Source organism: Durio zibethinus, chromosome 23 (genome assembly GCF_047325235.1).
Source record: "Durio zibethinus cultivar Kanyao isolate XHJ-2024 chromosome 23, ASM4732523v1, whole genome shotgun sequence".
Classification (NCBI taxonomy): Eukaryota; Viridiplantae; Streptophyta; class Magnoliopsida; order Malvales; family Malvaceae; genus Durio; species Durio zibethinus.
In genome coordinates this window covers 9,442,348-9,464,819 of record NC_143184.1, presented here as the reverse complement: position 1 = coordinate 9,464,819, position 22,472 = coordinate 9,442,348, and the positions used below count along the sequence as shown (strand labels likewise).

The following is a 22,472-nucleotide window of genomic DNA, read 5'->3' as shown; positions in this document are numbered from 1 at the left end:
AAATTTGAAAATGACATAATAAATTATTAAAATAAAAAACTAATAATTAAGTTTTATAACAAAATGATTTTGCTAAAACTTACTTAAACATTTACCTTAATTAATAATTAAGCTTTATAACCTTAAATATTTACCTTAAATATAAAACAAATATTTAAAAAAAAAGTTAAATATATTAAATAATTATAATTTAATATACTATCAAAGTAAATTTTTAATTTCAAGCGATGTCAAGAGACTGATATATCTTATATTATTTTTAAAATATATCTTAAAAAATATACGTCACTTTTCTAATCTCTCTCATAAAATTAAAAATTTTATTGTCTATATATTTGATAATTTTGTATATTAAAATATAAAATTTTTAATATATTTATGAAAAATCATTACAATATAAGCATTGCATGTTAGCAAAATAAAATTTTATGCTTAGATTATTTTGATATTTTAATTAAATAAATAGTTTATTAAATTTTAAAATTTTATTTTTATCAAGTTATGAAGACATTTATTAACTTTTTAATTTCTAATGAAATAATATTACTAAAATTGATTAATTTTTTATTAATTTTTCTTTATTTTTTATTTAGAAAAAGAGGAATTCGAACCCGGTTCAAAAGATATTGAAATCATCTATCAATAATAATTCAATAAACACCAGTCAATTTACGTTTGCCGCAAATTGCGCAAAGAAGATATGAGTGAGAATTGAGAAGAACACATTCTCTAAAAAATGCCGGTCAAAACAACTTAGATATGGCAAAAAAAAAAGAAAAACTTAGGTAACATTGCATTTTACTTAATTTTGTTTTTTTTTTTTTGAAATAATAATTTTGTATATTCTTGATTGTATGATTAGCATCTTTTTCTCAAGCCTGTTTCTCAACCCAAAAATAATAAAAAATGGAAATCAAATTATTCTTCATATTTTTATGCTACATTATGCTGTTTTTTTTTTATATATATTTATAAGTGAACAATATTTTATGAAGAGAATAAAAAAAATTTGTGTTTGCATAAAATATAATTGTATTTAAATTGGTATTACTCCTTTTTGTCCATAAATGTAGTCCTAAATTGATTTTATTTAAATTTAAACCTTTTTAATTGAATTTACTATTGTTAAAATTTGAAAAATAAAATAAAAATTAAAAACTATAATGGTTTTCCCAAATATATATTTATAAAATTTTAATTTAATAAAGACTATTAAAATTTATGGTCATTAAAAAAAAATTGATAATAAAATGAAACTACGACAAATATTAATTTATGGGATGGGATATATGGTAGTTTGTAGTCACTTACTCATTTTTAATTGGATGTAATTTTTTTTCTTTATAACTTTAAAAAATTAAAAAAAAAATAGTAAAATAATAGACCAAAAAATAATATATAAAGTGGATTTCACAAGAAATAAATTTTTTTAATTTGAGTTTCTTAAAATAAATATATATCATTAAATCGAATGGTGAAGTACCCAAAGAACAAATTTCGAATTTCAAATTTTTAATTTTAACCCATAATTAATTAAAAGGATATAATGATCAGAAAAATTGTTAATTAAACTCGTTTTTAAGATTGGGAAAAGTGGCATTGGCATCAAATTGAAGACCTTATAGCTAACATGATTATAAATTTGAAGAGGAAGATTAAAACCCACAACCATCCCAATTGGGAAGCAAAAACATAATGGAAACGTGATAAAAGTTAGCATTGTTATTGCAGAAAAAATGTGTTTAAAAAAAAAATTATGGTAAAAAATTTAAATGTTTAATATTACTGTGAATAATTGAAATATTACAAAAATACATATAAAATAATAAAATAAATATAACAAATATAATAAATTTTTATCCCAAATATATATTTTTATTGCAAAAACATTATTTAAGACTTAGTTTAGTATTATTGTTGAACGTAATTTGGAGAAAAAATCTATCATATAAACTACAAAGCCTGAAGGACAGTGAACCCAAAAAAATATTGTTGTGCCTTGATAAATATTATTAATTAGTTTATGGGTTTCAAATTATTCCGATCATCATATATTTTTGTAATTTTATTATTATTATTTTAATTTGTAACATTATAAAAATGAGAAGGAACGAGGATGTTTCTACGGGTTATTACATCTGTGAAAGACTGCAAAGTCATCAATGTACACCTACCATAAAACAAGTCATTGCTGACGTGGCTATTGCGTGGATGACGTCAACCCGATAAGCAATTGCTGCTTCTTTGAAACAATCTCTTTTGCTCAACTCCTCATCGACTTCCAGAACCCCACATACATCTTGCCAACCATGTAACTTTTTTTTTTTTTTTTTGTTTCTTTCTTTTCCGCCAAACACCACGTGCTGTTGCTTTCAGGAATCTGACTTTAGCCAAAATCAGTGGCCATGATTTTCCCAATATTCTTCCTTTGACCGCGTTGAAGCCACCATAAATACCCCCTTACGCTCTCTTCTTTCCCTTCTCTTAAAAACAAAAGCTGCTAACTGTTCGTTTCTTTTTACCAGTTCTGTTTGCCCCCCAGGGCATCAGTGAAACCATGTCTAGTCCTACCGATTGGCCACAATTTTACCAACAAAATCTTTCTAATCAGGAAACTGAAGCCACTGCTGTTAGCACTACAATCACCTCCAGCAGCGCACCAAGTCCATTAGGCTCAGGCCCGGCTAGTTCAAGTGGTGGTCATTTGAGTCCCGAAGGCCGCGTTGGGAAGCCAGTTCGAAGACGATCAAGGGCTTCAAGGCGAACCCCTACTACCTTGCTCAACACAGATACTACAAATTTCCGAGCCATGGTTCAACAATTCACTGGTGGTCCTAGTGCACCTTTTGCCCCAGGAGGTCACCCTGGCGGACCAAATTTTGTCTTCAGTTTGGGAGGACGTCAACCCCATGTTAACCCTAGTTCCCTCATGGTTCCTCCTGCTGGATTTCAGCTGCAATATCATCAACAACAACAACAACAACAGCAGCAGCCTCAGCAACACCATCATTTAATCCAGCACCAAAACCAGCCATACATGTTTTCATTGAACAGCAATAATAATCCAGGGGCAGGGGACCTTTTCCTTCGAAGACTTGGGGGGAACCCTAGGCCAAACACGGAAGCTGGGTCCGAAGGGTTTCTTGTGGAGGGTGCTTCCTCTCAGGTTCCCCCTTCTAGAACAACCTCCTCCAATGAGAACAGGAGTAACTCTACATTCATGTTTTGAGAGGGACATGAAGGAAGAAAGTTAGGTACTGACTTGTATTAGGGACATACATTAAGTCATTGACCAATGTAAATATTTTGTTTCAATTATACCCTTTTTTTCTCTCTTTTTGACGCCAATGGCAATGTTTGTTACTAATACACTCCAACGTTTGTAGCTGGGAGTCTTTTTTTTTTTTTTTTTAGTTATTAATTAAAAGAGGTGGGGGATTCTTGTTTCCAAAAACCATGGGCTGACTGTGGGAATTGTTGAAATTTGGATCATCTTTCTAATTTCAACAAAAAAAAAATGATATTGCTATAATTTCTTTTATTTTCTTTTTCCTTTGAAAAGAAAATTCAGTATCTTTAATCTGCAATTCAGCTGTGCTTCTACATGTAAGCTTTTGGGTTAGAATACACTTTCTTTAATTAGATTATATACCGAACGGAATAATAATTTTCAAAACCGATGTCACTCAAAAGAAAAAGTGACCAACTTATGCAGAAAAACATAATCTAGAATCCATATATAGATTGAAAAGTCATATTTTTTTTAGATCATCGTTAATTTTAAAATTTTTTATTTGATCAATTACAATATGGAACAAAGATACATGCATATATTATCGTATCAAATATTTTTACATTTTTTTATATGCTATTTAGCTCATAATCTAAAACTTAGATAATGAAATCAATTTTTAAAAATATTATTTAATAAATTTAAAATTTAAATTTCATACAAATAATTTTTTTACCAAAAAAAAAAATGGAAGGATAAACATTTGAATCCAAAATTGCAGGAATTTAGCGCAAAAATTAAGGCATGCTGGTAAATAGGAGAAATTCTTTCAGCACATTTATAGATGCAAATAATAAAAAAAAAGAAACGAAAATAGAAAAGATACATTGGAATTCAAAAATGATAGAAAAAGACAAATGGTTGGAAAGAGGGGGTGAATCTGAGGTGTAATGGGACCCAATTGGCATCAAAATCAGAAAATGGAATTCACAAAGTCAAATTTAGGCTGATCATCTTTGCAATTTTGAAATTTAAACAAGAGGGCTATGCTAAGCATATTTCTTACTATTATTATTATAACGTAATTATTTAAAATTTAAAATTATGTAAAATTTATTAAAATTTTGTTAAAATTTTATATTTTATAAATGATAAATTTTTACATAATTTTTTATTATGATTAAATAGATATAAATTTATAATAAAAATAATTATATGTAAAATATTGTCAACTTATTCTGTAATATTACATCAATATTTAATAGGAAAAACGTGCACCTTAATTTCAACATTATTACAGCGATTAGATCATGTCATGCACGTCAATTTGTGTATAGAAAATTAGAATATGCTCCGTGGGCCGCTTGTTCAAAGATTGGTCGATCATCTTTCACCATCTGATGTTAATAATTTTAGTAATTATATAGACTTGAACTTGATTAATCAAAACCAATCCTTGTTAGTATTAAAATTTTTTTTATTAATTTAATTAATAAAATATATTTTTGTTTGAATTTAATTTTAAAATATAGTAAAGTTATTAATATATTAATATAAAAATAATTTTAAAAAAATAGATTTTTTAAATTAAAAAGAAAATCAAAGATTCGATTGGGAAAGACGAGAGAGCCGAAAGCTATTCTAAAAAAAAAAAAGGTTGATACTGTGAGAGCCCAAAATTTTCGGGCATTGTATTTAGCCTTTCGGGGATGCTGTTTCGCTTCATTTTCGCAAGGGATGTGTCTTCCTTTACCAGAACAAACTTTTTTCATTTCATACTTTTTTTTTTAATTTTTTTTGTGAATTTCTTTCGTGAAAAAGAACATTCTAAAAGCAATTGATAATTTGTTTAAAATGGTATTTTAAATTTTAATACAACATAGAAAAAATCATTACATTAACTATCAACCATTGCTTTTTATGTTGAAAGCTTTTGATAATAAAATTTTGATACGATTTCAAGGCAAAATCTTTACATGAAGATTTTGTTACAAATTTTCCTTTTCACTATGAAAAAAAATAATTCTTTTGATTGGTCCAATTACAAGCCCCAAATCCCAGCATTATTGGTCCAATTACAAGCCCAAAAGCCAAGAAAACCATTAGATCCTTGGTCCATTTCGATTATATACCTCCTCTTCCCTCATTCAATGAGAAAATGAGTCTCCAACTTCATTTCTTTCACTTCTTTCTTTCTTGCCCATTTTTTCCCCTTTTCGCTTAAAAAGTTCTTCAATTGTAGAAATTAGTTTGGATTCTCATGCATATCACCATTAATGACCAAAATTAATGTTGATGGAAAGGATCATGAGATCATCTTTCGCTAAATTAACTCTATTTCCTCCGATTGCAAACCATCCATTTTTGGATAAGATGTTACTATCCTAGCCAATCATGAATCAACCAAAAGGATAGATTTCATGTATTCAAGACATTTCCAACTTGGCAAAGCTCGGTCGACTATAATCGGAAAATTCCGTTAAAAAACAAAAAAGGGTTCATGCTGACTTTCAAGTTTCAAACTTGGCAAAAGATAATGATTCCTCACCGACGCTCAAGCGTTGTGCGGCCACGGCCTTCCTAGTCACAATTTAAGATTCATTCAGATAGACGATGAAATTAAAATTAACGAAAAAAATAAAAATAAAATTAATGATAATATATGTATTTAGATATAAAAATAATAATAACAGTAAAATAAATTATAATAAGAAATAAAATAATTATTAATGATATTAAATTAAAATTTATATATAATAAAATTTTAAATTATTTAATTTTTATAAAATTAATAAATAATTAAAAATTTTATTAAATTATTTATATGTTAAATAATAATTTTATTAATAAATAATTTTATCTTGAAAGAAAACATTTCTTAACTTTTAAATAAAAATAAAATAAAATAAACAAAAAAAAAGGTTAAAATTTGAAAAAACTTAACAACTGAGTTCTACAATTTTTTACTGGAACTATAAAGGTCTAGCGTGTAACTGGTGCTGTAGTGCGATGAAGCATTGAAAAGTTATCATCCAATCACAATAATGGTGCGATTTGCGGCTGTAATCGTGCTTCACTGAAACTGTTTCTAAATCCAAATGAAGCCTTAGTTTTAGAGATCATAGCCAATAAACGAAAATGTATTTAATAATTGAAAATAAAAAATGAATGAAAAAATGAAAAAAAAATTATTAATTGTGAAAATAAAAATATATATTTTTTATATTTTACAAGTTATTATATTTAAATATTTTTAATATCATTAATTAATAAATATATATTATTATATTTATAATAAGATATCATTAATAGTAATATCATTGATTATTTTATTTATTTTTTTAATTTTGCATTAAAAATATAATTTTTATTTTCATTTATCCAATGCATATTTAAAAAATAAAAAATAGAAAATAAAAACTATTTTCTTAAAAATAAAAATAGAAACTAAAAATATAAAACATTTTTTCAAAGCAAACATTTTTTAGAATACTTACAGTTATTCTGAAAATAATAATAATAATAATACTTACATCGTGCAATTATAAAGGATTAAACTTTTAATTTTATTAATTAAAATTAAAATTTTAATAATTTTAAACATAAAAACACTTAATACATATAAGTATAAAATTATAGTAATCATACAATAATTAAAAAACAAAAAAAAATCTATCAACTGAATTTTAGATTAATTAACATATTATTAGAGTGACACTCAAATATTATGAATTTAAAAAAAAATTATTCACATAAGTTTTTTTCAACCAAAATAAGTATTAATATAAGAAATTTAAAAATAAATTAAAATTTTCAAATAAAAAAACAAAATAAAACAAAATAAAACAATAAACACAGCCAAAACCTATCAAAAGAAGTAATGCTTCCAAATTAATCCTATGCCCCTAAATTTTACTTCTTTTAAAGTTTAAATTTAGTTAATAATATTTTAGTCAATGTAATTTGAAAGCAAAAAAAATTTAGTCAAGTTAAAGTTTATATTTGTCTTAATTTTTCCCTTATATCTTTCTATATTTTTTTTGGCCAAGTCTATCCTCTTATTTTAACGATTTTTACGTCAATATAAATTATCTAAATTATAATCTTACCGTAGCAGTAATTATTTTTTTCTTAGAGTAGGGACCAATTAATTTTTTTTATTAAAAAGCCTTTTCTTCTATAGGAGAAAAAAATCTTTTTTTTTTTTGAAGTGAGTGAGTGTGACATAGGTAACGTGACAACACAAATACGCAGCGTTTAAAAAAAAGGAAAAAAAAGAAAAAAGGGTTGATACTACAAAGATAGACGCGGAAGAAACGCATATACGAAGGTATTAGACGCGGTGAGGGCTGTTGGAAGGCCCTTTCTTTTGGTTTCAGAGAAAAAGCAGTCATCAAAGCTATAATGAGACTGAAGAAGTAAAAGTGTAATTTTTTTTTCTTCTAAATTCCAAAATCTCCACCATGAACAACAACGAAAACAAAAGCAACAATCCCGACCTCGATCGCCCTGTCCGTGTCTACGCCGATGGGATCTACGATCTCTTCCATTTCGGCCACGCTCGCTCCCTTGAACAAGCCAAGAAATCGTACGTTTTCCTCCCTTCTCTCCATTTGTTTCTTTTTTCCCTATCTTTGATCTGCATGCTTTTCTGGGTATCTTTGGAAATTTCTGGTGATTAATTGGTTTCCACACAAAATTCTTTTGTGTGGGTTATTTTTTGATCTGTTTAATTTTTCTGCGTTTTTGATATTTGAAGTTATTGTGAATTTTATTTCATGTGTGAGATATTCGTTTGTTTGTATCCGAAATATTTTACTTGATGTTGCTTACACGAAACTGCTTCCTTGGACTTTTTTGATTATATATGTGATTGAAATTTGTAAAATTGTAGGTTTCCCAATACGTATTTGCTGGTTGGATGTTGCAATGATGAAATAACCCACAAGTACAAGGGCAAAACTGTTATGACCGAAGCAGAGCGTTATGAATCCCTTCGCCACTGCAAGTATTACTTCTTTCTATAACCTATTCAAGTTATTGTACTATGAGAATATTGAAGGGAAAAAAAATTCACTTGGGATGCTCATTTGAGGTATAGTTTGGTTGTTACTTTTGCTATTTGGCGTTTGCTTTTGAAAGTGGAAAGCAAAATGTGCATTTGGAAGCAAAAGGAAATAGTAAATTTGAAGAATTAAGAATTGATAAATTTTTTTGGATAATGCATAGCTTTACTTTTGTATAGAATAATTAGGTTAGAACTGATGTTTTGTTATTTTTTCATTTTTAATCAATTATAAATTTGATTTTTAGGAAGTAAATCTAAGTAGTAAAAAGCAAGTAGCAAAAGCCGCAACCAAATGGAACCTTAGTTATAAATCTAATTGATTTTTTCTTTCTTTGAAGGAAACAGCCGTCACATCTTTTTACAAGATCTTTCATTTTTAATTATAAATTTGAGTGAATTAACTTAACTTTATCCCTATTAAGAGGTCTTTGTTATTCATTTGTTACAGGTGGGTTGATGAAGTCATTCCTGATGCACCATGGGTGATCAATCAAGAATTTCTAGATAAACACAAAATTGACTTTGTGGCTCATGATTCACTTCCGTAAGGATAGACAATTCTTGCTCTGATACTAATTTATTAATGGTGAATGCTGCATTATTAAGAAAGATAAATATATAAATAGAAGACTAATGTATTTGTTTTACTTTTCCCATTTCTTTTTAGTCCTTGCTCCTGTAAAAATTATAGCCCCTTATAAATATATAAATGCCTGTCATTTAGCTATTCATGTAGTCTTTGAACTTTTTACAGCTATGCTGATGCCAGTGGAGCTGGGAAAGATGTGTATGAGTTTGTAAGTTTATTAAGGCAGTAGTTCACAGTTATTGCATTTGGTGATTTTTTCAATTTTGTTTTATATTAAGCAAGCTCTTGTTATCAGGTTAAAGCTGCAGGGAAGTTCAAGGAAACAAAACGAACTGAAGGGATTTCTACATCGGATATCATAATGAGAATTGTTAAAGATTATAACCAGTATGTGATGCGTAACTTGGACCGTGGATATTCAAGGAAAGAACTTGGAGTTAGCTATGTAAAGGTATGATCTCTGTCTTGAATGTCTTGTTTTCATTAATAATGCGTCTTTGTTGATATTCCCATTAATATCAACAGGAGAAGAGATTGAGAGTGAACATGAGACTGAAGAAACTACATGAAAAAGTAAAGGAACACCAAGAAAAAGTGGGAGAAAAGGTATGTCCACTCTATGCCTTGACTATCTATTTTAACGATCTGTCCCTCCTCTGTTCAGCTCACATCTCTAATGCTTTATGATTGGGATCTAGTATGTTATTGGAAGGTAATATGCACACCTTTTAGCTTTTTGTAGGGTGATGAAAGTATTTGAAGTTCTTTTTGTCTCAGTTCTTCTGGACTTTTCTCTTACCATGAAGCTTTCAGCATATTTATCACACATTTCTTTTTAAATTGCCTAGTTATGTGGAGCATGTGCATAAATAATATGATGACTTGAAGTTATAAACATTTCTTGGAGAAATAACCGAGGAGTAGCAAAATTAGCTTGGTCCTAGTGTTGTCAACTTGTCATTGATGTTATCATGCAAAATTTGATTTGTGGATGTGTGGTATGTGTTTGTATGACGAAAGTCTAAACTCCATGAATTTACTCTAGTAAAACTTTGAAGGAGCTGTATTTAGGAAAGTCTCCTACTGAAATTGAGGAATAATTTGTTTGAGGGGTTTCATGAGTTTGATTCAGCTTGATTCATTGCAGTATTATAAGATCATATTATCCTTAGATACATTGCTCTTCTTGTAACATCAGTATGTAGATTGAAGTACCTCCATAGCTAAGTAATCTAATATTGACTTTATTTGTGCTTTTCTTTAGCCTTTTACATTTCCATTAATTAGACTGTGCAGACTCCTTGCATGTTTATGTTAACTTGAAGAGCCTTGTGACCCTTCAGTAGACATCTGTATGTCACATACCATCCCCTTCCACCACCTTGTCACCACACCCAATCCTTCCCCAACTCATCAACGCACATTTTCCCTAAACCTTGCCCTGCTTCCAAAAGTTAATAACTAATTACATAAACCCACACACACGTACACATACATGATTACAAACACCCAAAAACCAGTCATTTACCTTAGAAAAAACTGGGTCTAGTTGGAAGCCAGCTTTAGAACTGTTCAAATCCAGGTTCTGTGGTAGGTTAGTACAATGGTCGGCAGTGTTGAAATTCTAAAAGCTGGATTACCTTATGATTTTATTTGGTCAATTCTGCATGACTGTGTGGTTGAAGAACATAGCTGTAAGACCCAAAATATAAGGAGATCTAGTGCCTTTAGATGATAGTATGACATATTAATGACAGGGTTATGTTCTGCAGTTTAAATCCAATTTCTTCACTTTCATTGGTTGATCATATTGGTCTACATTTAAATCCTAGTATTTTATCTGCCAATATACCTTGGGTTTATAGTGATAGATGGTTACCTTTTGTTCAAGCCAATGGGCTTTTCATATGTACCAAAAATAAATAACATATATCTGAATAAGGAACTTAGAGTTTGATACCAACTCCCAGTTCCACCTCCATCCCCTGGATCTATTTCCCCAGAAAGGGTCACTAAAGTTATGGAATATGAGATTAACTTTTTCCAGCAATAAGATTATATCGCAGTTGTATGATTTTGTGAGTAATAAGAACCAAATGGGCTCCATTTGGTGAGATTCATAATTTAGGTTTTGTTTACCTAGTGCTTCAGTTTGTTAACTTTATATGTTTTATTTTGTGTATATATGTTTATATTTATGCATGCTGCATGCATATATGTGTATACTATGTACATACTTAGGTTGCCAATTGCCAGTTACTATCTGCCCTGGATCTGGAGTGCTTTTTCAGTTCACGGTTATTTGTTTATTGTTAACATCCGCTTTTCTGTTATTCGTACCTTTATCAGAAGCTTATTGTAATTCACTAATCTTACCCGAATATACTTGCAGATACAAACTGTTGCTATGCATCGTGATGAGTGGGTGGAAAATGCTGACCGCTGGGTAGCCGGATTTCTTGAGATGTTTGAGGAAGGTTTTCACAAAATGGTGAGCAAATCTAATAATGTATGCATATTGAAATTACAAGTGCATGCATGTAAAAATTTCATGAATATAATTGACAACCATGTTGCCCTCACTTGAGAACTTTGGTTGCCGTTCAGGGCACTGCAATCAGAGATCGAATCCAGGAGCGGTTGAGGGGCCAGCAATCAGGGGATTCCACATATCTTTTGCAAAATTGCAAGAGTGATGAAGATGAAGAATATTATTATGATGAAGAAGAATATTATTATGATGACGATGATTATGATGATGATGAAGAATACTACGATGATGACGGATATTATGATGAGAAAGACGAGAAAAATGGAAAAGAAAAGAAAGCTGAGAAAGAAAAGAAATAAATTTGCTTCTGCATGCTTTCAGGTTCTGGTTTACTACTTATGGGGTACCTTAAAGTGCTACATAGTTGCTGTGGAATGTGTGAATTGTTGATGCTATAAGTAAATCGAGCCAGGCTTTGAGCAGAAAGCTTTTTCTTTTGTAATTTGTTTATCCAGTCTCTGTGTTAGGCAGAATACATGTCTCCAAGTCATACCTGAAAATGCTGTTCCCGTTGGTGGTTCTGTTTGCTAAAATTTTCGCCCTTATTATTTTAAGTTTGGTAAGATGCAAGGGCTTGTACAACTTTTCACATGTAGGATATATATAAGGGTTCTTTTTTTTTTTAAATTACATCTAGAACTAAGCCATATACAGACATATTTTACTTCATTGAGATGTTATCATCTCTTTATTTTAGGTATTGTCTTATTCTCGTATTGTATGTCATGTTTGGTTGGGTGGAATAGTCGTTGCATTACAGCCATATTTTGTCGGGTGGTTATTCTACCGTTTGGTTCACCTTTTAGCAAAAAAATAGTGATTCCATGGAATGATCTATTCTTTGAGAATAGGGAATAGTCATTTCCGACCGTATGTGAATGGCAATTCTTTTGCTTCATAAGGAATAGAGAACAGTGTTTGTTGGACAATTTACCCTCCTCCCGCTAGATTTCTCTCGTGTTTCACAGTTCCTCGCGAAGGCAAAGTATTGGCCGCTCTGCCATAAATATTGTGAAATTATATTAGTATAATCGGTTTTCTTCTAGGAAATTGCCAGTTATTCCAGAGTAACGTCTGGCCCGGACTTGAGCATTTGTGACTTGTCAATTGGTTTTTTTTTTTTTTAATAAAGATTGTTAGGGTTTGATTTTTAATCATTGAAATTTAACATTTTATCAATAAATATTGTTGGTATTGGTTTCTTTCTTTCAAGTAATGTTCTTATATATTACAATATCCATGTAAAATATATGGTTCTGTTTTTAAAGAAATAAGAGACTTCAGTTTGAAGTCCCCTTCATTAGAAATTAAAAGTTAGGAAGATCCCACTAGAAAAAATAAAGGATGGCTGGAATCTACACATGGATTTTTTTTTTTTTTTGCAATTGTGTTAAACTGTTTACATGAAAAACTGCCTGTACCACTATTATGGGATATAATTTTATCCTAATCAACCGACTTTATCGAAAAACATTACTTTTTTGGGGCCAAGAGATTGATAGCGTGATCTTGAATCAACCTATTGTTCTTCTGGCATGTCTCAGCATAAAGAATGATACCAAAGATCTGTATTTGTTTATAAACTCTCCCGGGCAGATGGGGAATACCGGGAGTAGCAATTTATGATACTATGCAACTTGTGCAATCAGATGTGCATGCAATATGCATGGGATTGGCCACTTCAATGGGATCTTTTTCTCCTGACTAGAGGAGAAATTATCAAGCATTCCCTCACGTTTGGCGCTAATGAGTTTTTTTTTTTTTTTTAATGAAAAGAAAAAAATAAAATCTTCATCACATAAAATATGAATTAGTAAGTAACAGTAAAATAACACTTTGTACTTGGTATGAAATTTTTTTGTTTTTTATATAAAAATTAAATTATATATCGAAAGAGTAATATGAGAGAGAGGCATTTTTAATTTTATCTTTGCTGTCGTGGGCCCATCTCAGCTCCACAAATTATTATTTTTTATCTAAGTTTTAATATTTTAGAAATAAGAGATGAATTTTATAAGATGAAATAATAACATAGCCTAAGATCCCATAACCTCCGCATGTTGCAATATATATATTAATTAGAACATTATCCCTTTATTAAAAAAATCAGCTTATAATATCCATTTTTTTACTTAAAAAATATAATAATTATTATTTATGAAAAAGTGATAAAATAATGAAATGGAAAATAAAAAAATAGTAAAAATAACAATAAAATGAAACGTTAAATGATGTCTAGCTAGGTAGTATGTAAATAAACCTACTCTTTAGTTACCTAGATTTGACTTGTCCACTAGCTCAAGTTCAAACATATATTTTTTTTGAAACAACTCAATTTCAAACTCTTGAATGCTTAGGCTCCTGCACTTCTAACTTTTTGAATTAATTTAATGGAAATATATAATATATAATCGAGGAATGTAAACTTATATTAGTATAAGTTTTATATTTTTTAAAATTTTTAGAATAAAATTATTAAATTTTAAAATATTATTTTAATTCAAATAAATTTTAATTTTAATTTTAATTCAAAAATTTTTTTAAAAATAAAAATTATAAAAAAATGACTTATTATTTTTTTTGAACTTTTAGTTTATAGGATTTTGTGTATTAGCAATAGGGTAGGGTCTAACCCGTCTCCGACGGGTTTCGACTTGACTTGACCTTATGAGGTCGGAGTTTTTTTTTAAATTCAAGTTTTTGATCAGGTCGAAACGGGTAAGGTTATGAAATAATCGAGATTCGGTTTTAAGCAAACTCAATCTGACTTGATATCATATAAAAAATATTTTTTAATTAATTAATTATTTATATTTATATAATGATAATTTTAAATATTTATATTTAAAAAATAATATTTTATATTTTTAAAAAATATATTTTATTAATTTTACGATCGAATCAAATCGAATATGATTTATATAATATCAAATCGAGATCATATTCAAATATAAAAAAATAAAAAAATTTTCAAATAAAATTAAATTTAAATTTAATAACATATAAAATTAAATCAAATTAAAAATAAATAAAATTCACCTCAAACTTGATCCGATGTCAACCCAATATGTAGAGAAAAGAAGAGCAAGGAGAGTGGGTTTAACGGAATGATGTTATGGCAGCAGAACGATGAAATGCCGGCAGATTCGTTAAAAAAAGCAAAGATCATTTTGCACAGCTTGAAAGAAATGAACAACTTCCGACCAACGCATGATAAAATATTTTTATATTATTTTTGAGCGTTAAATAGAATTGACATATGATTTGATTTTGTTCAAGTGAACCAAAGCTTTTTCTTCGTCAATGTAACATCAATCAATAACTTTTTGAGAATCATGTTTTGATTTTTTTGGGAAAAAAAATTTATTTTTAATAAATAAAAAATAAAAAAATTTTTAATCATCAAAAATCTGGTTTCAAGTAGAGCTCTCATTCTCTTTATTTATATTAAAATTTTATTCTCATGATATAATAAAAAATATATATATATTTAAAAATTTAAATTTGAATTTAAAAAAAAAAAGAATTGTATTCGATAAAAAGAATAAAAATTTTAAATCATTAATTACAATAGAGGAAGATAAAGAAAAAAAGAAAAAAAAATCGATGGGCTAATTTTTTTGTGTACTATAAGTGTAGAAAAGGAAAAATAGGATGAAAAAATTTTACCTTTTTCTAGAAGGAAATGAAGAGATAGATGCCTTAGAAGGAATGCTATATTAGGCGTTTACTTTTGCAAATTAGAATACCATCTTCTTGCCACAATTTTTTTTTTAAAAAAATCTCAAAAAGAATATCAACATTTTGTTTGGTTTAACCGATTGAAGCCTGGCGTGGACAATGGGAAAGCTTTGAACTTTCTTTTTAATGATAGTTATGTCGACATTCTTTCGACACCTCCAAGCTGTTCTCACTGTCTTAACGATTATCTCTAAAATTTGCAAATATTAACAATTTAGGAAATCCTTAAAAATAATTACAACTAATGTAATGACAATTGACAGATGCAATGCCACAACGTGTATAATCCATGCCCAAGTCATCATATTCCTTTTTAATTTAAAATTATTAAAATTAAACTTTTAATTTCTGTGTAATACGAATCATGGGGCCAGATTCATTTCCGAACGCTTTAGGTAGTTTCCCCTATATAAACAACACTTTCTTACTCTCTCTTCTAGACTTTTTTTTTCTTTACTTCTGATCAATTGGATTCAGTTTTCTGTTCCAGCCATGGTCAACTTTAAACAAGCTCAGCTCTTGACATTTCTTGTCTGCTTTTTCATCCTACTTCCTTCACTAGTACGAGGAGAATGCAAGTGTGAACCTGAAGATGAAGAACGGAATAAGCCTTTGGCGCTCAGATACAAGATGGCTGCTATAGCTTCGATTCTTGTTGCTGGAGCTATTGGGGTTTGCTTTCCCATGCTTGGGAAAACTATCGAGGCTTTACGTCCTGAAAAGAATGTTTTCTTCATGATCAAAGCCTTTGCAGCCGGTGTGATATTGTCGACAGGGTTTATCCATGTTCTTCCCGATGCTACTGACAACTTGACATCTCCTTGCCTCAATGAAAACCCTTGGGGGAAGTTTCCTTTCGCTGGATTGGTGGCGATGGCCTCTGCGATTGCTACATTGATGGTTGATGCGTTTGCCACTTCTCATTACACCAAGTCCCACTTCAATAAGTCCCAACCAAGTGACCGTATTGATGAAGAGAAAACCGGGGAACATGAACATCACGTACATGTTCATACTCATGCTACTCATGGCCATGCTCATGGTTCGGTTTCTATGCTTGAGCATTCAGCTTCAACTGAACTTCTCCGACATCGAGTAGTGTCTCAGGTAAATTTTATCAGAATTAAACATGTTTAAACTGTAAACCCTTTATTGGGGGCAACTGGTGGAAGTAAAATTTGAAAATCCTTTATCTTTGGCTTAAGATTTAAAATTGGTTTGATCAAATTTCAATATCATGAAAAATATTCTGATGTTATACATGTTTTGAAGGTTTTGGAGTTGGGAATAGTGGTGCACTCGGTGATAATAGGGATATCTTTGGGTGCTTCGGAAAGTCCAAAGACTATAAGGCCACTGGTGGCTGCACTCACCTTTCATCAGTTTTTTGAGGGCATGGGACTTGGTGGATGCATTTCACAGGTAATATATCTTAATCCGATCTCTTTTTTTTTTTTTTTAACAATTTACGTGCTTATGAATCTCCCCTGAATCTCCAAGAATGTTACTTCCTGTCTTCTTCCTCTGAGCCTGAGGTATTTTCAATGAGTAATAACTGATAATAAAAAAAAAAGTCTTTTTTTTTTGGAGTGGTGAAGGATTATTGAACTTCGCCCGGTACATCCTTTCCAAACCAGTCCAAGAAAACTTATCCAAAGAAAAGAAAACTTAAGTCTTTCCTCGACTAGCAGTATTATTTAGTAAAGCAGACAAAAAAAAAGGGTGGGCGTATGGTTGGAGTTTGTTTTAATTAGCATTTTCAATGTTTTTGCAGGCAAAATTCAAGTTTCGAGCTGTTGCAATAATGGCGCTGTTTTTCTCTCTGACAACCCCAGTAGGAATTGCTATTGGAATAGGAATATCGAATACATACAATGAGAATAGCCCAACTGCTCTTATTGTTGAAGGGATATTCAACGCAGCATCAGCTGGGATCTTAATATATATGGCGCTCGTCGATCTTCTTGCAGCTGATTTCATGAACCCAAAGTTGCAAAACAATGGAATACTTCAAGTGGGAGCCAGTGTTTCTCTTCTTCTTGGGGCTGCTCTGATGTCTCTACTGGCTATTTGGGCTTAAATTTTTTTTTTTTTTTGACCTCTTTAGTTTTGCCTTGTGGAAGTTTAGATTCCATATCAAGTCATATTCTCTCTTGGTCTCAAATTATTTGGGTGTTATAGATTTTTATGAAATAAAAAAAAATTAATATATTTAATATTAAATTTTAATTTTTTTATAAAATTAAAGTTTTATGATTTTTATATCAAAAAATAAAAAAAATTTAAAATATAAAATAAGAGTTTTAAATATTTAAAAAATAACATAATTTTGAGATATTTTAAAAAAAAAAGACAAAATAAAAAAAAGACGGAAGTGTGAATTAGATGCACCAATTGCTTGAGATGGTCAACTTTTTCCTGGCAGTTGCTTCACCATGCGAAAGTTCTCATCAATATCTACCTCACTTGATAGCTTGAAACGTATGGAGGCTGGCAATCCTTAAAATTCTCGATGAATTGACACTAGTAATGGAAATTTCAAACCGTGTTGTTATTTTCCACATTACGACACCTACGCAATTCCAATTATTCAAATAGAGGAAAAATACCCAAAATCTCTTTGATCACACCATCTCTAATTTCGATTTTTGAAATGCAATTCCTTAAGCAAAATCCTAAATATCCGTGCATATGTCTTAGTAGATGATCATAGCATTTTATATGCAATTTTGTAAAAAAAAAAAAAAAGTTTTACTGAATAATTTATATCGTTATTTTTAAAAAAATAATATTTAATAAATTTAAAATTTAAATATCAATATCTGTAATTTTTTTTCAAATTATAATTTTTTTTATAAAAAAGAACAATGAAAATAAAATATCAATTATTGATTCATTATTATGGGTCTCATAAAAATTATAATCAATAAAAATAAAAAAATTTTAATGATAATAAGATATTTTTATTTAAATAAAATAGTAGATACTATTAAATCAATCATTTTCATATGAAAGATATTTTTATATAAATTATATGATTTTCCAATTTAAGCTTGGTGTGGACGTAAAGAAAGCTTAATTTGAACGCTCTAATTGTTAGTTGTTTTCATGTCGACATTCTTTCAACATTCTAACTCAAAGACTTTCATACAAAAAAAAAAAAAAATATATATATATATATTAATGATGTCTAAAATTAAAAAATTGTTTTTAATTCCTAAATCTAGAGGTCTTTTTAAATGAGAGAAATAATCAAACAAACTAATAATAAAAATTTTAAATTTTATAAGTAAGATTGAGACAATAACATATATCTTTTAGGTTATGTTTAGGGAAGAAAATGATGGATATAATAAAATGATAATTATTTTATATTATATTTGATTTATATCTAAAAAAAGGAATAGAATTATAAAGAAGATTAATCATTATTTTGATATAAAATAATTCAATTCTCTTAAAGTAAAAAAGATTATTTTTAATTTATGGAATTAAACTTGTATATTATATTATATTATATTTTTAAAAATTATATAAATAATTTAAATTGTATAAGTTTTGAGAAAAAATAATTTTGACTAATAAATAAATTATCTTATTTTAATATTTGTATATCAAATATAAGATAAAATGATATTATTTAATTTAATCTTAACTATAATATTATTTGATCTTATTTTATCATAATTTTATATACCAAACATATCTTTAATGTATATTTAAAAAAATAAAAAATTTAATTTAAAAAAAGTAAAATATATATCATCATTTTCACTCTGCTTATGAAATTAAAAAATTTTATAACCAATATATCAAATAATTTTTTGTTTAAAATTATATGAAATTCATTAAATTTTTATATAAAATTCACACTTATAAATGATGAATTTTTATATAAATTTTAATTATAATTAAATTAATCATAAAATTATAATAAAAAACTACAAGTAATGCATTGGGTGGAGAGGCAGTGCTCTTTCATAATTTCTTTGAAGGCGTGGGACTTGGGATGCATTCCTAAGGTAATTTGCTAATCCCATGCTTTGCAAAATTTAGATAACATGAATTTAAAGGCAAAATTTTCCACTCTATTCTATGATTGACATCCATGTAAAATATCCTTTTCAAACAATTATTAGTGACAAGAAATCAAATCCAAAACAACTTTGTTGTACATAACCTAAAGCAGTACTAGCTAGTTTATAGTTCTGAAGCTGTCAAATTCACATTCCTACGGGTTTTTGAGTGTTCCAATGTGGCTTGCCCTTTGAGAAAGGGGAAGTCATCATGCATGCATGGCATTCATGAGCTTATGGACAACGTACTAATTTTTCAAGTGATGTTGTGCATGACATCGTCGATAAAACGACATAACGTGGAGTGAGAAGATCCACCGTCCATCAAAGCCTTCCTACTCCTTTCACTCATCTCCTTTACCCTCCTCCGAACATCAGTATCCTGCTCCATCAAACACCTAATTCCTCTCTCTATCTTTTCGGCTCTCACGATTTCAACCGCATCGTTCCCCAAACTATCTTTACTATGATCCATTTTAATCTCCACCGCTAACCCTAACTCCGTCACCAATTCAAACGCGTTCAGATGTTGCTCCGAGTAAAGCGGCCACGTGGCGATGGGTACTCCGAACCATAAACTCTCCAGCGTTGAATTCCACCCGCAGTGAGACACGAACCCTCCGATGGCTGGGTGGCCCAGGATTGCCACTTGCGGGGCCCATCCAATGATTTTACCAATCCCAGCCGTTCGATCTAAGAACCCGTCTGGCAACACCTCTGCTACGTTGTCGTAATCTTTTGGAATTGTCATGATATTCCTACCCTTTGCTGGGTCTGGGGGTTGGCGTAGGGACCACAAGAATCGGTGCCCACTCTGCTCCAGCGCGCAGGCAATCTCTCTCACCTGATCCGCACCGAAGCTCCCCATACTCCCGAAGCAGAGAAACACAACCGATGAATACGGTTGTTCATCGAGCCATTTCGTGGTTGTATCAGAATTCTGATGGACCCCACTTGCACTATCTAGATTCAATATGGGTCCCACAGGGTAAACGGGCGGAAGCCTACCATCAGAAAGGGATTCAACCGCATGGGACTCAAGCTCCGAAAATGTATTTACTATTATCCCCTTGACTTCTCTAAGCCCCCTTGCCGCGCTACGGAGCATAGTAGAAAGTTCAGGGTTGAACATCACAGTGGGAAAGAAGTTAGTAGAAACTGGGTTGACAAAGGAGGGTATGATGAACTCAGTGTCCGAGTCTTTTAACTCGACGAAGTCAACGTTCTGCTCGTCATAAAGAGCTTGCACATAAAAATGGAAGCCAAGAAAAGCTGCACCCGACGTGTAAAAAGCATAGCTAGGAACACCGAACTCCTCAGCCAAATCTACCAAACTAGTTAAAAACATGTCGACAACGAACCCGGTAAGTCGGGGTGAGTCGGGAACTGAGCTGGAGAACTGAACTATATTGGTGACGGCTTCTTTAATGAGTGGTCTCGAGTTTTGGACTAAAGTATCTAGTAACTTGGCGGCAGTATCATCATTGTCGGGTCGAGGGAGGATGATGAATTTGATGCGGGTGGAGATAAAGGATGTATTGGCAATAAGAGAGTCGACGTAGGCGGTGATTTTAGAGTCGTACGGTGGCTGGATGATGATAACGGTGATGGAGAGGTTGGGATTGAGATCCACCAAGGGCTTAACCACTTCCACAGTAGACATCAAATGGCCCATTCCAGGCGCTGGGATGAACACTAGCTCTGCCTTCTTCATTGGAACAGAAAAGTTATCGAACAGGGACAGGGCAACAGCGACAATCGATGAAGAGGAAGATAAGACGGTTCTCTTGGTTTTGGGTAGGAAGATGTAGTTATGAAGGCTAATGAATATGGCTAACTATCGAATAAATAAACGATTTATTTTTTTAATTATCGAATTTTAAAATATTATTTATGATAAATTTAATAAACGAATAAAAATTAAATTTGTTAATTGAATTATTGGTGAAACGTTTTATGAGAAGTTGGCCACTTCAAATTCAAATTTTCATGTATTCTTTAAAGTTTTTTTTTTTTTTTGTTATTTTTAAATATAAATAAATTAAATATAAATGAATTTTATTTGATATCCATAATATAATTCATTTAATTAATAACTTTTAAAATATTATTTATAATCATTTATTAAAATTAATAAACAAATATAAACCAACAAATTCAATTTATTTACTGATTATATCCGAAATCTGCAAGTGAACTTTCTGTTAATTTACGTTCTACTAATAAATCTAGAGTGTTAGCAAGAAACGGAGTCGTATTTAAGGGTTGGGTCGGATTTATTTTTAATATTAATAATTTATATATTTATTTAAATTTGACTCAATCTACTATTTCAGATTTAAATTTTTTTTAATTTAATTCAAATTGAAAAAAATCTCAAATTTATCCATTAAAATTAATTGATATAAAAAAATTAACAACTTTTTTAAATAAAATAAAAAAATAAAAATTTACATATATTTTTTTATAATTATAATATTTTAATTATACATTTTATTCAGATCTAATCTCGCAGGGCTTGAGTTTAATTTTTTTGTCTAGAATTCAATCTAAACTTTAAATAAACCTAATAATTTATTTAAAATTTTTAATGAATTTTTTGATCAGATGTCTTAACCAACGGGTATAAAGTGGAGTCTGATGTCATTGCTTCGCTGGGGTTTATGGACGTAGTTCTCATCCAATTTCGATTTGTGCTTGCGGCTTAGAAACAAATAGCTTTCCCTGTCCATCACTTAAGACAACCAAGTCCAAGTGTATATATTTCTTCAAACTGAAATTCTATTCTGAAAGTAAGATGGGAGTTATACATTTCGGTTTCTATTTGATTTCATTCTTTCCAAAATTTCCGATTAACGCACAAAACACAAGAACCTACACTAATGTATTTTGTTAACTTACAGAAATGTATCTTTAATTCTAGATGAATTTTAGAGCCTAAATCCTAAATTCAAACCCTAAATCATATATTTTCTTTATTTCACTTTTTATCTATATTTTAATATTCCGAAATTATGCCTTGTTTTATTTTAATATTTAATTCTTTACTTGTTATATTTTAAAATTATATTTTATTATTTTTTACATTAAAAATTTTGATATTTTAATTTTATAAAAAAACCTAAAATTTTAATATAAAACACACTAAAATCGATCTTTTACATTTAGAGATAAGCAAATTGACTAGTCTCAGTATTGATAGGAAACATCCGTAA

At 29.7% G+C, this 22,472-nt stretch overlaps 4 protein-coding genes across 5 annotated transcripts; 3 read left to right on the top strand and 1 right to left on the bottom strand.

The window, feature by feature from the left end:
* The first annotated feature begins 2,346 nt into the window (after positions 1 to 2,346).
* Positions 2,347 to 3,385, top strand: LOC111314575 (VQ motif-containing protein 22-like). Its single transcript, XM_022916054.2, has one exon. It carries the CDS (start codon positions 2,558 to 2,560, stop codon positions 3,227 to 3,229), a length of 672 nt encoding a protein of 223 aa, XP_022771789.2. The 5' UTR covers positions 2,347 to 2,557; the 3' UTR covers positions 3,230 to 3,385.
* Positions 3,386 to 7,489: 4,104 nt separating this feature from the next.
* On the top strand, positions 7,490 to 12,156 carry LOC111314574 (choline-phosphate cytidylyltransferase 2-like). Of its 2 annotated transcripts, XM_022916051.2 has the most exons (8): positions 7,490 to 7,820; positions 8,127 to 8,240; positions 8,749 to 8,844; positions 9,055 to 9,097; positions 9,185 to 9,340; positions 9,415 to 9,495; positions 11,282 to 11,380; positions 11,497 to 12,156. In XM_022916051.2, the coding sequence occupies exons 1-8, from the start codon at positions 7,696 to 7,698 to the stop codon at positions 11,737 to 11,739; spliced, it is 957 nt and encodes a 318-aa protein (XP_022771786.1). In that variant the 5' UTR covers positions 7,490 to 7,695; the 3' UTR covers positions 11,740 to 12,156. The 2 variants fall into 2 exon arrangements, with proteins under 2 accessions (XP_022771786.1, XP_022771787.1); XM_022916052.2 differs by lacking the exon at positions 8,749 to 8,844 and having other exon boundaries at positions 7,555 to 7,820.
* Positions 12,157 to 15,616: 3,460 nt separating this feature from the next.
* Positions 15,617 to 17,404, top strand: LOC111314573 (zinc transporter 8-like). The gene is made up of 3 exons (XM_022916050.2): positions 15,617 to 16,288; positions 16,454 to 16,603; positions 16,956 to 17,404. Exons 1-3 carry the CDS (start codon positions 15,674 to 15,676, stop codon positions 17,259 to 17,261), a joined length of 1,071 nt encoding a protein of 356 aa, XP_022771785.1. The 5' UTR covers positions 15,617 to 15,673; the 3' UTR covers positions 17,262 to 17,404.
* Positions 17,405 to 19,247: 1,843 nt separating this feature from the next.
* On the bottom strand, positions 19,248 to 21,083 carry LOC111314572 (anthocyanidin 3-O-glucosyltransferase 2-like). Its single transcript, XM_022916049.2, has one exon. It carries the CDS (start codon positions 20,969 to 20,971, stop codon positions 19,514 to 19,516), a length of 1,458 nt encoding a protein of 485 aa, XP_022771784.2. The 5' UTR covers positions 20,972 to 21,083; the 3' UTR covers positions 19,248 to 19,513.
* Between the last annotated feature and the right edge of the window lie 1,389 nt (positions 21,084 to 22,472).

Excerpts from the sequence above, each read along its gene's own strand:
- LOC111314574 (XM_022916051.2), top strand. The coding sequence starts at position 7,696 with ATGAACAACAACGAAAACAAAAGCAACAATCCCGACCTCGATCGCCCT. Across the intron at positions 7,821-8,126 it reads CTTGAACAAGCCAAGAAATC|GTTTCCCAATACGTATTTGC; the intron begins GTACGTTTTCCT and ends GTAAAATTGTAG. Across the intron at positions 8,241-8,748 it reads GAATCCCTTCGCCACTGCAA|GTGGGTTGATGAAGTCATTC; the intron begins GTATTACTTCTT and ends CATTTGTTACAG.
- LOC111314572 (XM_022916049.2), bottom strand. The coding sequence starts at position 20,971 with ATGAAGAAGGCAGAGCTAGTGTTCATCCCAGCGCCTGGAATGGGCCAT.
- LOC111314573 (XM_022916050.2), top strand. The coding sequence starts at position 15,674 with ATGGTCAACTTTAAACAAGCTCAGCTCTTGACATTTCTTGTCTGCTTT. Across the intron at positions 16,289-16,453 it reads GACATCGAGTAGTGTCTCAG|GTTTTGGAGTTGGGAATAGT; the intron begins GTAAATTTTATC and ends CATGTTTTGAAG. Across the intron at positions 16,604-16,955 it reads TTGGTGGATGCATTTCACAG|GCAAAATTCAAGTTTCGAGC; the intron begins GTAATATATCTT and ends ATGTTTTTGCAG.
- LOC111314575 (XM_022916054.2), top strand. The coding sequence starts at position 2,558 with ATGTCTAGTCCTACCGATTGGCCACAATTTTACCAACAAAATCTTTCT.